Here is a 16,795-nt window from a genome sequence, read left to right as displayed (position 1 = left end):
AAGAGGGAACCTCAAACTTAATGTAAACGAGAGGTAAATTGGAATCATGGCCTTAAGAACCACCTGTTTTACGTTATCAACATGACATAAATTGAAAAATATTTTCTGAGAGATAACAAAATTCTACACCATTTAATTTTTAACTTTTTTGCTTTGACTTTCAAAACAAATTTATGAATGTAAGTCATTGTATTTTTATCTAAGGTCAGTGACAGCGTTTTGATTAAAATGCAAACATATTTATAAATCGCATAGGCTGATATACCTATATTTTCTCTTTACAGATGAAATTACGCTGTAAGTTAAATATTTCATTTAAATGATTGTGTCAAGGAATGGTGGTACTCGTCACACAATACCCCTGCCGGGGATAACAATCTTGGCACGATGCGGGGGCTAGACGTCACAATCCTCTCATTTAACGTCTCGGAGTGTTGCACTGGGTGTATCTCTACCTACCAAAATAATTGTGAGATCCCCTAACATTGGGGTGTTTTGCGACCTCGTGCCCATCGATGTTCCCAAGGTTTGCAGTTAGGGTACCAACTGTATTAGAACGGAGCCTTGTGTGATACCCTTGTAGTCGAGGGACTAACCCTCTGGGGATAAAGCGTCGGTCGGAACCGACAAGCCTATCTTGTCTAGGCAAGACGACTTTGTGGAAGGAGTCGCGGAGGTGGAAGAGACACCCACCCCATAGTCCCCAACAGCCATGAGAAGCAGGGCCGGGCAACGAAAGGATAGGTATATCTATAAAAGAGCCGTAAACTACTGCTCAAAATTCATTCGCACGAACACTACTGAGGTATCTCAGGCAGAATTCAGGGAGATCGGACTGAAGATTAGATTTGTTAGGCGTTTTGAGCGCAAATACCCTCACTTTGAGAAAATCTACCTTCCGATCGACCAAATCGGATCGATGCAGTTTCCAGCCCAACGGCTGTGATTAAGGCACCCATTACAGGTAAACAAGGAAACCCGAGGGTGTTGAGCTGCTCAAGCCCTTTGCGGACGCCTTTGGTGTCTGCGGTAGGGTAGGGTAACTAGACCCCGAAGACGACGATACCGTCGGAAAAACCCCTGCTGTGATCACCCCCGTTTCGAGGTTGGCAAAGGAAAGGGAAAAGTCGCAAGCCAAGCAGCCGCAAAAGGTGTCCCCTATTTCGACTGTTTTCTCGGCGACTGCTGCCGGACCTGTAGGGATAAAGAAGGGTGGTGATCTGTCAGAGGCTCCGACTGTGCAGACCACTGCAAACTGCAGGGCGGAAATTCGAAGACATCTGCGCAGCAATGCGTGAAGAGGGTTAAGTCCTCTGAAGATCGGCATCCGGTTGCTAAGAGGACGGTGGAACGTCAGTCGAACAACTACTTGCCATCTTATGCAAAGGTGGCCGCTCAAAGGAAGGTAAAAAGGTTTCAACCAGGGAAGGACAGTCAAGTCAATCAAGGGTTGAAAACCTACACAGCCTTCTGGTGGGAGGACGCGGAAGCCAACAAGTTCCGCCAAGATAATCGCTCCGGATGTCCGTCGGGTGGCGATCATCGACAGATCCGATCTGGATCGACGACCACTGGCTACTGGTGGAACGTCTTCTAAGGAAGACTATAACCTCGGACGAGGTGGATGCCAGGAAGACCGGCTTTGGCAGGGCAGTCGTCCACAAGAGCGTCAAGGTCCTTAATTGCCAGGATGAGAAGTCCAAGGACTTTCTCATCCAAACGATTGAGGGCTCTGGCGCACTATGGGTTGTAGGCTAGCCGCGGTTCCTCTTGACGAGATACCTCGTAGGATTATACCCACAGCGTGGGTGCCGCCTCCAGATTCGGACGTGGCGGAAGTGCTGAAGATGATCCGCAAGCAAAATAGGGGTCTTCTGATCGAAAACTTCTTTAAGAAAGAAGGCATGGTGATGAGATTCACCATTGATAGTGAGAGCGCAAACTATATCAGGGACTGTGGGGGAGTGCTTTACTTCGGGTCTGGTGGACTTCGGTTCGGCATCCCGCAGGCGCAGTAAAGAGGTTCGACTACAAAGCCGCGGATGCCGAACTTCTCCTCTCCCTCACAGATACTGAAATAGACGTCGCTTTGTTCCAGGAACCCTATCTATATACAAAAAAAATAGAATTTCTGGACTAAACGATGAGCGATACTCCCTATTCTTTGCATCTAATGGGGAGAAGGTAAGAACTTGTATTGTAGCAAACAAAAATTTAAATCTAATTCAACTCTACACTAACAGTAACGGTGATATGACTGAAGCTAGAAGAGGATACCAGAAGGGCCTTGATATTAGCCTCGGTCTACATGCTGCATGAGGCACCCGACTCACCAAACAGATAGGTGCGCAGACTAGTGGAGGAGACGGGCAATTGCAGGTTAGTGATGGGCTGTGATGTAAATGCTCATCACTTCTACTGGCGAAGCAGTGACACTAATGTGAGAGGTGAGTCCGTATTCGATTTTATTTTAGCTAATAATCTACGAGTATGTAATAGGGGAAATACGGCCACCTTCCAAAATAGGATAAGGGAAGAGGTTATTGACATAACCCTTACACATTTGGAGGATACATCCATAGTGAACTGGAGAGTATCGGAGCAGTGCTCCTTCTCGGACCATACAGCGATACACTTTCGAGTCTGCTATGGAAGTAAACGGCAGTCGCCTCATCGGAATCCAAGGAGGACCAATTGGGAAAATTACAACTCCCTCGTTTCGAGGTTGTGCGAAATATCTGAACCACGCACAACGGGGGAAATCGACAGACAACTTGAAGAACTCACACGGGTCCTCCGGAGTTGCTATGAGAAGTCTTGCCCATTTTCTTATCCTGGTGGGAGAGCTCATAATGACTTAGGAAGAACAGCAGGAAATGTATGAGTATCACTTAATGTGGCATCCAATTATTAACCTACATATAACAAAAAAAATAAATAGTTACACTTGCTATGTCTTATTAACATTGTATTTACTACAAGTTAATCTAATAAATAAATAACACAAACATACTTACACTGTCATATTACCAGCTCCACGTATAACAATAGGATCTGGCACTGGTGCCACTGTTTGATCTTCATAGTGCTCCTCTAATTGATCCTCCTCATATATTGCATCAAAGTCCGCCATTGACATTGGAATTTTTTATTGAAAGGATATACCTCAGCAAAGGAAACAATAATGTTGATAATGATGGTAGTGTTGAATCAACACTACTTGGTGATGATGACGAGCACGAAGACGACGACAGCAGTACGTCAAATGTCAACACAAAAGGAAAAAAGTAATATGATAGCAACAACAATAGCTATGCACGTTCTTTGCAGTTTTCACTTGATGAAGGACGTAGAATAGTTATGGAAGTAGGATTGGTTGGTTGTTTGGTAAGGCTTTTTTAATGTGGTTTGCTGCCACCACTGCGCTGTTGCTACTAGTATTGCTGCACACACTGCGTTCTTGTTGCTCAGAGAACAAGTGGAATAGCTTAATGTGCCAACAAAACGGATATTACAATAATGCAGCACACACAAACACACTCAAACAGCTATTGTAAAAAAACACATTCACTTATCACACTTCAAGTCGGGGTTTTATAGGAAATGAAAAAACTGTTTAAAAAATAAGGAATACTGGCAAGGGAAGGCTGTATAATACGTTTTGAGTTACACGATGACGTTTAATTTGGTTGTTGTTGTTGTTTTGTTAATACATTAAGGCAACTTGATTATGCACTATTTTCAAAGTGATGAAACTGCACTGTTTTCGTTTATTTTTATTGCTGTTAGTGTTGTTGTTTTCTTTATTAAACTTTTATAAAAATGGTTGTGGATAACAACAATAACACTGTGGAGCTCTATAAGCTTACAAACATGTACATTTGACATAGGGGCGCACAAATGAACAATTTTCTTTATTTAGAAAAGATGAACGAGGTCGATTCGTTGCCGTTTGCGGTTGACTGGCTGACTGACGATCTGTCCGTCTGTTTGGTTTGGTGTTACAAATTCAATAGAGGAACAAGCAATGGGTTTCAATTGCACAATTGCTAATGTTGTAGTTGTAAGCTTTTTTCATCTGCTTCTGTTGTGTTCTTTCCAATGTTTTTTCTTTTATCCGATATATTTTTATTAGCACCTTTTTCGATTTTGTTTACTGCATACAAAAACAAAAGTACATATTTGCTTTTCTTATGTGATTTATTTGTGTTTATATTTTTAAAGTTGTTGGATTGAGATATTTGCTGCTGGTGTTGTGTGTTTTTGAGGGGGACAGAAAAAATCGAAAAATATCTCCATTTGACATATAACAGCTGTTCAAAACATAGAAAAAAGAGAGTGTGGAAAATGAAAAGTGTGAGAGGAGAGCAAACACTCTATTGTGAATAGTCAACCAATTGACAAATAATCCAAAGGCAACGGTCAGAAAGATGAACGGCGTTAAAACATGTTGTATTAACATTACTTGACAAAATCGCTTCTTGAAATTAATTCTATTTAATAAAATAACATTTAGTTTTAAAAACATAATTTTCGTTGTATGACAGAGTGCTAAAGTCCAAAACCAGTATTAAGCTCAGTGTAAATCTGTTGCTATCGGCAATTCTTAACGACAGCTTTATTTTGGTCTTCAAAAATTGGACTATCTCCTGATTCTTTTGAATTTTTTACCAAATATAGGTCTCATCGTTCTGAATATAACAATATACATTTTATCTATGTGAAGTCTATACTTCCCATAGGAAAAATTTTAAATCCTCAGCTGAAGGTCGTAAAACCAGTCCAGTTTAGGGCTTAACCCGAATCATGTTGATATTTTTACCACAGTTAAGTCGGGGGGGGGGGGGGGGGGGGGGGGGGGGGGTCTAAAACAGCTACGCAGTCAAATCTTCCCTTTGAAAATGAAAAGTTTTTCAACACCTTGCAATCAAGACTTCCAAAGCTTTATAATGATACCCATATTGCATGATTGTACAAATTGAAAGTTGGCTATTAAAATCGAATTGTTTCTTGTTTATTATCGAAATTATAAACATGTTAATTTTACCGATTTTTGCAGAATAACTTCTGATCATGGACGAATGCAGATGACCCAGCATCACGGTTATGGAGCTGTCCATAAGGCATATCCAGCAGCCCAAAATATTTTGGAAGAGGGTCTATAACTTATTTCCTCATAAACGACATATTTTCGGAACTTTGCAGGAACGTATCGCGGAAGGTAATAACGTGTGCCGTGATTTGTTTTCAATAAAACACCTGAAGAAACTTTACACACTGCACTTGGCACAACAAACATCAATATTTGAACAACACAATACAAACAATCCGACTTTGTTATCTTGCATATCGCCGTCCTCTTTCTCTCTCTTCTCAACAAATTCTTTCATTTTTTCCACACACTCATTTTATCTGGTTTGCCCCCCTTTTGTTATTTTCTTGTAAATTTTGTTTAGTGGTCTCACACAAAGAGGGCACCCCACCACGTAATTGTAGTTGTGTCAAATGGTTACATGTGTTGCGTAAATAAATCGACGTTTTTCTGATTTGTTGTTGTTCTGCAACTATTACATACATTTTTTTATAATCACTTCAATTTATTAAATTCGTTACAATTTTATATCGAAGTGAAATGTTTTTTGTATAATCCACGTATTATGATAATTGCATTTTTACACGCCTTATAATTTTGTTGTAAATCGTCGAGGGCACAATTACACAAATATTTTTATTTTACTTTTCACTAGGGGACTTTCGATTAATCGACTAGCCGATTTTTTAGTTTGAAAAGTAAGTATAAAAATCTAATCGACTTTTGGTTATACAGAAAATCAAAAAGTCGACTTTCAATATACGAATATAAATCTGGGTGCACATTAGGTCTGTACGATAACTTCGCAAGTGAAAAGTACTTGCAAGTTCTCAGTAACGTTTCTCCACCAATTTTAAGGGGAGTGCACACTAACAGTCAAAACTGACAGTCAACGTACTTTTAGGACAATTTTCCGGCAAATAACAACTTTTATTTAGCTAAAAACGTTTGAAATACAATATTTACGGTATTATTTAGAGATTACAAAAGAAATTTTTCAGTTAGGCTTTGATATTCACGAAATAGACCTCGATGACTGTCAGTTATACTTTACTCTCTCGAAGCTAAAAATTTGCAGATTGTTATCGAACAGCAATTTGCAAAAACTTGCAAGAAGTCAGGTGATTTGAAGAAGAAGTTGGCGGAAAAGATTAAATAAATAATAAAATAAAAAAAGTATTCACCACAAACTACAAAATAAGTTATTTTTGCTCTGTTCCAGAACCTGCAAGAAGCTACTATTTTTTACTACGATAACAGTTTTTCCTTTATGTTATCGGAAAAAATAGTAAAAATTAATAGATTCTTGCAGTTCTGGAACATACCATTTATTTACATTATCGTTTTCCATAATTTGTTTATATAATTTTTCCCTTTTTTATTTCTATTTATTCTAATAACCAAACGTTTGTTTATGTTTTTGCCAAGAAGTCCGCCACAAAACATTCGAATTTAAATCAGCTGATCAAACTTGCAAGTTCTTACATGAAAAATTTTCCTTGCAAAAACTTGTAAGCAAAACTCTCCAAAGCTCTCCAAAATTCTCTCACTGTTGTCTCCAAATTCGCTCTCTTTTACTTTACAAGTTTGTTATCGAACAGCATTTTGTAAAAGTTTGTGCAAATTTGTACAAACTTTTGGGTTATCGTACAGACCTATTGTCAGTTTTGAATGACAGCTTTTGCTTGCTTGTTATTGCTTGCTAGTGTGGCCGTTCATTTTTGTCATTCATCATACAACCACAAAATAATTTGTGGTTGCTGGACGGTTGGACAGTTATCGATAATTGCAAAAAATCGTCATTCAAAACTGACAATGTGTACTATACTTAAATTTTGACAACAATTAGTCTGTTGCAGAACTGCAAGAATCTGCTAATGTTCACTATTCTATCCGATATCATAAAAGTACAATTGAGCCAAGGCTATAGTCAGGTCGGGGCGGACTATTTGATACCCTACACCACTAAAGCTGAGTACACATTGCCAGTTTTGAATGACAGCTTTGTTGGTGCTTGCTAGTGTGGCCGTTCATTTTTGTCATTCATCATGCAACCACAAAACATTTTGTCGATGGTCAGACTAGCACGATTTCAACATGGCGACGTCAAGTTTATAGGCGAGGGGTATGAAGTAGTGAAACCCATGTACATGGTTTTCTGTGTTTGTTGTGTTGCCTCTTCTTGTTATTCGTTGCAAGATTTTTTCTTCCATTTTCTTTCATTTTTATTTTCTCAAGCAAACGTTAACAACAAAACAAGCATAACAAGATTTAATAAAAACATTTAATTAATGAAGTAGTGAAATTTAACTAATAATATTAATTGATTTATTATTACTGCTAATTATTTTGTGTTGTTTATTAGTTTATTTATGTTTGTTTTGTTTTTATTGGTATGAGAAACACAACAAACGCGAATGGTAAAATAAAGAGGACACGCAAAAATCTTAAATTTCACGTTAACGTGTGTGGACACTAACGAAACTTTAAAAGAAACTTTAACGAAAATGGTTTCAAGAAACCTTGCTAGTCTGACCATCGACTTTGTGGTTGCTGGACGGTTGGACAGTTATCGATAACTGCGAAATATCGACATTCAAAACTGACAATGTGTACTGCTCTTAACCCTGTGCATAAGCTTCCCTACAAGCAAAAACTATCGCGGAAGTGACTTAGGCGATTCGCCCAGGGCGATGAAAACAGTCGCGGAAGTCACCCTGAAGTGAGCTCCGTTGTGAGGAGAAGACACTTCTAGAAGATCAATTCCGCGATAGTTCTTGAAATTAAAAAAATATTTTTTTCTATTATTTTTATTTAATTTTTTTATTTATTTTTTTATTTATTTTTATTTATTTGTAATTTTTTATTTTTATTTATTTTTTATTTTTATTTATTTTTTATTTTTATACCCTATACCACAATGTGGTAAAGGGTATTATAAGTTTGTTTTGGTAAAAATTCATGTACCACCGCGAAATATTCGTCGGAGACCCCCAGTGCGGTATACCAATCTTCATATCTCGACGAGATAAAGCGATTTTGAGATGTGTGTCTGTCCGTCCGTCCGCCCGTCTGTCCATTATAAATTGTAAACACGCTCCAGGCCGCAATTATGGACCGATCGTCACGAAATTATGTATGGAGGTCGGGTTCAGATCAGAATAGATCCCTATTGTTATTGGTGATGATCGTGAAATATTTAGCGGGTGAAATGGACCAAAAACATAATATTTATCCAATTTTCTAGCGGCTCTGTAGGTCTCAATAATAGTCCGATCAACACGTAATTTTAAATAAGGTAAGAGTATATCACAAGGGAGAAGCTTGCATTTTGAGATGGCGATCGGATAATATTTAGAGGGTTAAATGGACCAAAAATTTTGTGTGAAAAATGTGAAAAATTTTAATATTCAGCCTATATCTTAATTCCTGGAAGTGACATTCCGGACAAGTGAGATTTCTTGAAAGTGGAACGCTTTACCTTTCTATTGATGCCAATTATGTTGGTGTGCATGATCAAGATAACAGAGTTACAGCCTAATATATTCCGTTATTTGTTTGTAGTGTAATAATAAACTCGCTAGAAGTCGCAATTATACATCAATAGTCACGAAATTTTTTTGGGTGCCACCGTGGTGCAATGGTATGCACACCCGCCTTGCACACTAAAGGTCGTGGGTTCGATTCCCCGGACAGGTAACATCAAAAATTTCAACGGTGGCAAAATACCCCTCAGTAATGTTGGCGACATTTCTTGAGTATTTCTCTACAAGTGGTGTCTTAGGACACGCCGTTCGGACTCGGCAATAAACAGTGGGTCCCTTATCATTGAGCTAATATGAATCGGGGTGCACTCATTGGTATGAGAGAAGTCTCCATTGTCCCGTATGGGATGTTTGTGGAACAATTATAGTCACGAAATTTTGCACCGGGTAAGAGTATAGGTCGAAAAAGATGCCTACAATTTTGAATGATGATCTGATATTCTTTAACGGGTGAAATGGACCAGCTTAAGGTAGAAACACAATGAAATACGCCGCTTTATCACGCTCAGTTTCATGTAAAAGACTAAAGGCCAAGTACTACCTACAGTGAGTGTCAAAAATATTCGGTTTTCAATTTCACCTATAATAACACATCAGTTTTTTAGAACCCCATACCCAATATTCAAAAAAACAAATACTTAAAAAAATGTTGGTCCTGTGGCAATTAAAAAATGTACGTAACATGGATCCATGGCAAAGAAGAAGTTGTTAACCCTGTTTTCTATGCGTCAAAAATATTCGATTTTTTTAACTTTTGTTAAATATTTAGGCAAAAAACCGGTCAATATCGAAATTTTTCTGCAATATGAGTATAAATTTCAATAATTGCGAACAGAATCTTTGTTGATGTGTGCAAAAATATTATATTTCATAGCAAATTATTAAAATTTAGGGCTAAGGAAAAACGCAATACTAGAAAAGAGAAAACTGTTTATATTTCTTTATAAAAACGGCAGAAATAAAGGGAATTTTTGCTTATTTTTGAATATTTAGTCGAATATAGTTGATATAATGTGCAAAAGTCAAGAAAATGCAGCAATAATCGATTTCGTGAAACAAATAAGCCAGCCAAACCCAGAACTGTAGTGGAATTCTGTAACACATTTTTTGAGTTACCGACAATTAAAATTCTTATAATTTCGGTAATTAACGAAATTTTTCGGTAAGTTAACAACCAAAATAAAGCTGTCGCTAAGTCCTACCGATAGCAACATTGTTGTCAACTTTTATTGATAATTTTCAGTCATAATTTTGCGTTTAAATTTTACCGACATTTGTCGGTAACTCAAAAAATGTGTTACAGAATTCCACTACTGGGAGGGTAGGTAGAGGAATTTCCCGAAAATTTATGTCTAAACCGCCCTTAATTTTCTCGAAATTGGTCACCGAGTCCTATATGAATTTCAGAAGATAGAAAATATGCACTTACATTCCAAAAAATCGAAAGGGTAAAGCCTTTCATGGCCTTGTAACACATCACACACCATGGGCTTATTTACATAACCAAAAACCTAGTTCAAATTTCGCCTTGATGTACCTTCAAAACTTGATGTACATCAGAAACTTGGTGAAATGGAGTATTTCAAATGAATTCGATAGCATTTGAATTAGGTAGTACTTGGCCTTTAATTCTTTACATGATACTGAGCGTGAACAAAGCGACGTATTTCATTGTGTTCTACCTTTAAGGCCGCAATTTTGGACCGATTGTAACGAATTTTTTAAGGAGGTTGGGTTCGGGCCAGAATAGAAATGATTAGTTTTTGGTGATGATCGTGAAATGTTCAGGGGATGAAATGGACCAAAAACAAAATTTTAACCAATTTTGTTGCGGCTCAGTAGGTCAAAATAATAACCCGCAAAATTTTAAACAAAATTTGAGTTTATGATAAAGAAGAAGCGTACAAACCAACGTGAAGATCAGATAATACTTAGCGGGTTAAATGGACTGAAACTTTTGTGTGAAATTGGTAAAAATTTCAATAACGTAGCGGTTAAACAACGGAAGTAGTAGTACTACATAAGTGGGTTTCATTACATTTTACGTGAACTAAATTTTCCTTTCCTGCTACAAAAATGTCTTTGTCATGCTAGATAACTTTTTGGTTTTGGTCATAAGTATAATACATTACATCTCTGATATTTGATAATTAAATTTTCACAATCATTGAAAAGAAGTTCCGTGGAGAGCGATAGGGATAGTGGTATAGGGTATCCCATGGTCGGCTCCGTCCGACTATAGACTTTTCCTACTTGTTTTATTTCTCTTTTCTTTTAGACAATTTATTCTTTGCAATTTCCGCCTACATTAATTTTGTCATTTTAAAAATGTGATGTTTTGTTGCCTAACTTGGGAAGCGAACCCGGACCTTCAGAGTGCAAAGCGAGTATGCTTACCACTGCATCACCGTCTCATATAATCACCAGGTAGAAAAATGTTCTATATTTGTTCAAATGTGTTGAATCATTAAATAAATATAAACAATCGCCCAAAGACATAAATACAACTAAGACTAGACAAAATGCATGCAACAAAAAAATGTTTACGAAACTTTGTATAGAAACACTACCCTTAACAGGTTGCAGTTAATTCAAAATCGCAACCAAGGAGGAACATTTCATGTAATGGTATCAGAAACGAAATTTATGAATTCAAGGATCTATTCAAGAATAATTCTATGTCAATTGGATCGCAAATTCGGTTAAATACGTAAAAATCACATTCCGAGACCGAAACTTAAATGTTTTCATTCGTAGAACAAATAATTTCCCTTTGCAATGAATTGCATTTCATGTTTTGTTGGGGTTTAGTTTTTAAAATACAAAACACACACATACAAACAATAACGTTCTATCAAATTTAAATTTTTTTCAACTTACAAAAAGTATTCGCTCGACATATTTCGGTAGTTTTCATAAGGCCCATACCTATATACGTCCGTATACCCAGGGGGTGTGTGGTGAAAAAAGTAGAACACATGTATTCTTACGAGAACTACTGAAATACGTCGAGCGTATACCTACTTTTTGTAAATTAAAAAAAAATTGAATAATTCGAATTAAAAATAGAATAATTCGAATACAATTGAAATGTTTAGAATTACAAATGGAATTCTCAAATTACAAATAAAATGTTACGAATTACAAATGGAATTCTCGAATTACAACTAAAATGATTCGAATTACATCTGCAAAAGTTGTACACAAAGGAAATTTATAACTTTAGGCGTTCAGGGGTTAATGACTCAATGCAATTATCCACATTAACGTGGGATTGACCCGGAACCATAGTGTTTCGGCCAGGCTGCCAACCCAGCATTAAACCTATGCGTCTAGGTAGGGTTAAATGCTGCTACAACAAAATTAACGTGTACAAGACAAAACATTTGGTTTTGTGGCAGGTTTTGTTTGTGCTTTATAACCATAGATGGATGTAAAAAATGCCCAGGATGCAATGCAGCTTGGAACAGAGACATTTTAATTGATGACTTCTTTCAGGTTCACAAAACCGTTATACTGAAATTTTACCGGAAAACTAAAAAAGGGCAATTTTTAATTGAGCATTAAAAATGATGCACAACAATAATCGATTAATAATTTCCATATTTTTCGCTTTTTATGTCATTTTAGTAATCAGAATGGTGGAACAATTGGTTCCCTATCGTTTTCTGTAGTTTTGTCATTAATTTCGATAGAAAAAACCAGTAAGGAAAGGATCAAAGTCGGGCGGGGCCGACTATATGATACCCTACACCACTGTGAATATGTAAAATATAAATCGGAGTTATATCCAGATCTTAACCGATTTCGATATAATTTGACACATTTATTTCCAGACCGAATTCAGTCACACATTCCGAATATCATTGAAATCGGACTTATATAGCGTGTTTGGTGCAGCAAATACGCGAAATCGCCCGAAAATATCAGGCATGTCACAGATTCCGATCGGAATGGTTGCAATTCCGAAATTTCATTTCGATCGTTTTTGTCTTAGCTTCTTTAGATTCCGATCGATTTTGTGAAGTCAAAAAACTTAATTATTTATTTTAAATGCGAAACTAAATGAACATTTGTTAATAAAACAACATTTTAATTATTTCTAATTGTTTTTATAGTGTTTTAAAGTGGCAGATTTAATCAAAATAAAAATACAATTCCGTTTGGAAAATCAAAAGTGGTTTCATTCCGAAAAATTCTTCGTTTTTCGTTTTCTGAAGAAGCTAAATACGGAATCAATTCCACTTTCGATCGGAATTCGTTTCTGTGACATGCCTGTATATATATGGGAGCTATATCCAAATCTGAACCGATTTTTACCAAAAGCAATAGCGTTCTTCCTATGGCTAAAAAATTGTAGTCCACAATTTTCAGCTGAATCGGACAAAAAATGCGACCTGTACGTTGCGAACAAAAATACATGGACAGACGGACGGACATGCATAAATCGACTCAGAAAGTGATTATATGTATATCCCCAAAAGGAACTATGGGTATATTTCGCTTCCTTTTGTATGTTACATACAAATGCACAAAGGGTATAAAAAGTGAAATTCTTTTAAAATCTATATAATAAAACGCTGAAAACTTATTAGAATCGCTAAAGGGTATAATGATGTTGCTGACGTAATTTTTGCATGATTGTAATTAATGCCACTTTTTAGGAAATTTGGCTAGAAATTTCAAGGGTTTGAAGTTATTTTCCAAAAAATGACAATAAAAAATCATTAAGGTTTATGTCCAGAGTATGTACAAACAATTTAATGATATATGGAAAGTCCTGTATTAGACAGGCTCGCCTATATTATACTAGTTTTTAACGGCGTTGCCCTGATAGACGTAAAAATCAGGGCATAGAACAACATTTGGTTTGTTCCAGTCTGCAAAAATCTACTAATTTTTACTATTTTTTCCGATAACATAAAGGAAAAAATGTTATCGTAGTAAAAAATAGTAGCTTCTTGCAGGTTCTGGAACAGAGCAATTTTTTGCACTTTTCTTTGAAAATATTTTTCTGAAATACTAGCTCTGTTCCTTTACGTGCAAGAATCTTCAAGTTTTTTACAACTTTGTACTCGAAAAGCGTTCCTTTACTTCAGACACTATACAATTCATAAGGAACCAGATTACAACTTTTGCTACTTTTGCCGGTTTTACCACTTTCAAAAGTAAAGGAACAGACCAATTGTTAACCACCATTCATTCCACCATTCTGATTACATAAAAAGCGAAAAATTTTGAAATTATTATTCGATTATTGTAGTGCATCATTTTTTATGCTCAATAAAAAATTGCCCTTTTTAGCTTTCCGGTAAAATTTTAGTATAACGGTATTGTGAACGAAATATTTTTGTATGCCATCTTAAAGACAACTTTTCAGCCTACAAAATTGTTTTTTGAACTGTTAAAAAATCTCAACTTGTTTCCAAGTTATCAACGTTAACATTTTTTATTTCAGGTTGCATCATTTTCTGTGACAGTCACTGTATGTAGATCGAAATAACTTCCACTCTTGATTAAACTTCTTTTGGGCACTAACATATTGGGGGTGGGCATTAGGGTTATGACTTTTTTACAACCTTATATCCCTGTATCATATTTTGATGAACTTTTGCCTAAGATTAGATAAAATCTTAATTATAAGCTGATATATCATATAAATTGAAAGTGGTTTGTTCGTGACCTTTTTTAATATTAAAATGGAATATAAGTTATTTTAGTTATTATAGGTCAAAGGTCATTCTTTCATGCAACAGGAAATATTTTTTTTGAAAAAAATTTTTTTCCCTTTCATAGGTCCATATTTACATTAGGCAATTTCACTTGCGGCAATTGTTAGTTTGTTGGTGAGAGGTTATTCTGAACGTAAATTCCCCGTGAGTTTTCTCACTGTTTCCCTTAAGTATAGTAGACTTCGTAATGTTTGATTATGTACACATCATTCCCATCGTTAAAGTCTCGCTCATATTTTTTATAACTTCGGCATTTTGTTGCGACCCACTATGTCGGGATTACTGAAAACATAAGCTCTGTCCTAGAACCAGCAAGAAGCAACTATTTTTTACTACGATAACATTTTTTCCTTTATGTTGTCAGAAAAATAGTAAAAATTAGTAGATTCTTGCAGTTCTGGAACAGACCAATATGTTAAGAAAACTACCAAAAATTTCGAAAAATGCCCACGAAACTTTCTATGGTGGAAATGTAGTAAATATACTAAAACATCACCGGATTTCAACAAAGCACTTATGGATTTATTGTTAGGACACACAAAAGTGACGAAAAGAAGTTAAAATGCCAAATGAAAGCCATACAAGGTAAAGAAAAAAATCTTACGTTTTGCTAGGGTGTTAACTTTCTTTTGACTAGTAAGATTGTGGGTTATTTTGTTAAATCCTCGTTTTTTTTCTCAAATGAAGCTTTTGAAGTACTAATATATTCTGGAATTTAATTCACCACTAAATATGATTGCATTTATATTTTATATCTATCATATCCTTATATTAGTGAAATAATGCAATTTAAACTAAAATGCTAGGTGTTAACTTTCTATTGACTCTGACTGTACATGTTACTTGTTGTGACAAAATTAGCTGTAAGATTTCTCCCTCTCTGTCTAATAAGTTGATCATTTGACAGCTCTCCCACAATTCCATCACCGAAATCATGTGTTTTTACAATCTTGATCTAATTAATTTGAATTAAATAATAAATAAAATAAAGAAAAATGTATTATTTAATTTTCATTTCATTGTATTTGGACTGTGTTAGCATGAAATGTGTATGGGCTGAATACTGTACACAACTTACAACAAAATCACTGGCAAAAATATTGGGACAAGCATTTAATCCCCGCTATATGAGTATAGACCCACCAATTCTAAGTCAAGATAGTGATGCCAAAAGATCTTCATATGAAATACCCTTCTATGCCGATAATGATGTGGTGTCTGTTGGAGATTTTCCTGCCTGGGAAACTGATCACATAAATTACTATGAAGAAAAGAAAGCCATTAACGATAAGAAAGTGATACGTGTTCGCAATATTTTCAATCATAAAAGTACAAAGGATCCGCAAGCATCTAAAACCCGTCCATGGGAATGTGCCTCAAAACTTACATGGTTGGATTTGGGCATCAATTATTTTCCACGTTATATACGATCTGTGGAATGCATTTCGAATTCTTGCTGGTATGGCCACTATAATTGCAAACCGAAATCATTTACCATAAAAGTGCTGCGAAGGAAACATGGCTCCTGTATAAGAGTCAATGAGAAATTGTTGCTATTGACATCGGAACAATTTCCATCCGATTATACAGAATTGTGGGTATGGGAAGAAATTTCAGTTAATTTTTGTTGTGATTGTGTTACGGCACCGGATTAAGGATTCAAATGTGAAGGAAGAACAAAAAATATTTGTAAATATTGTAATAAACTAAAATTGTAAATAAACTAAATCCTCCATATTTAAAAACGATATGGATTTTTAAAAATGTTCATTCATCTCTTACACTGTGCAACAAAATGGAGGTAAAAGTCTGGGGCACTGAAAATTCCTCTTAGGGAAGAAAGGCCTTGGTGAGTATATTAAGAAGCCCGAAGGACACATCCGCCGTGAGTCGAACCTCCGCGTTATGGCGTGACGGAGTTTTTGCTAGAGACCCTGTAAGCCATCAGGAATTAGCGTTATACCTTTGTTCACTGTTGCTTTAGCTTATTTTTGAGATGACATGTCTTCAGTCATCAGAAAAACACCATATTTTGGTTTTTAAATGGTTTTATTTAGCTCACCCAGTTTGTTTTATTTATTATTTATTCTTGGGTCAAATTTAGTAATTCAAATTTCACCCTCTTCCTGTCAACCGATTAATCTGAAATTTTGTATACACTTTGGATTTTGGTGACAATACAGTTATGTTTATTCATTATCATTATAAATTCAAGATGGCCGCCGCTACAAAATGGCGGATAACGTAGGTTTTATCAATCCCATCAATATGGGTATCAAATGAAAGGGCTCAACAAGCAGAATACAATTTACTATGCAAAATTTAAATCTAAGATGGCCGCCGCTACCAAATGGCTGATAAAATTTTTTTATCAATCTCACCAATATGGGTATCAAATAAAAGGGCTTGACAAGAAGAATACAGTG

At 36.0% G+C, this 16,795-nt stretch overlaps 2 protein-coding genes across 17 annotated transcripts in view; one reads left to right on the top strand and one right to left on the bottom strand.

Annotated features, from left to right (window-relative positions):
• Positions 1-5,796, bottom strand: part of LOC141403462 (cysteine-rich hydrophobic domain-containing protein 2) — a 30,281-nt gene extending 24,485 nt beyond the window's left edge. Inside the window, exons 1-2 of one of the 16 annotated variants that reach the window (XM_073985919.1) lie at positions 5,576-5,796; positions 3,018-4,313 (exon numbers count right to left, since the gene is read on the bottom strand). In XM_073985919.1, the coding sequence (XP_073842020.1) occupies positions 3,018-3,139 (122 nt within the window). In that variant the 5' untranslated portion in view covers positions 3,140-4,313; positions 5,576-5,796. Of the gene's footprint in view, positions 1-3,017; positions 4,314-5,047 lie in introns of all 16 variants that reach the window. The other 15 variants (XM_073985927.1, XM_073985965.1, XM_073985937.1 and 12 more) reach the window with 15 other exon arrangements.
• A 9,547-nt stretch (positions 5,797-15,343) lies between these two features.
• Positions 15,344-16,041, top strand: trk (trunk). Its single transcript, XM_073963630.1, has one exon. The coding sequence runs from the start codon at positions 15,365-15,367 to the stop codon at positions 16,022-16,024; it is 660 nt and encodes a 219-aa protein (XP_073819731.1). The 5' UTR covers positions 15,344-15,364; the 3' UTR covers positions 16,025-16,041.
• The last annotated feature ends 754 nt before the right edge of the window (positions 16,042-16,795 follow it).

Source organism: Musca autumnalis, unplaced genomic scaffold, assembly GCF_047663935.1.
Source record: "Musca autumnalis isolate F117 unplaced genomic scaffold, ASM4766393v1 scaffold_1, whole genome shotgun sequence".
Taxonomy (NCBI): Eukaryota; Metazoa; Arthropoda; class Insecta; order Diptera; family Muscidae; genus Musca; species Musca autumnalis.
The sequence above is the reverse complement of the archived record's forward strand: the minus strand, read 5'-3'. Positions and strand labels throughout refer to the sequence as shown.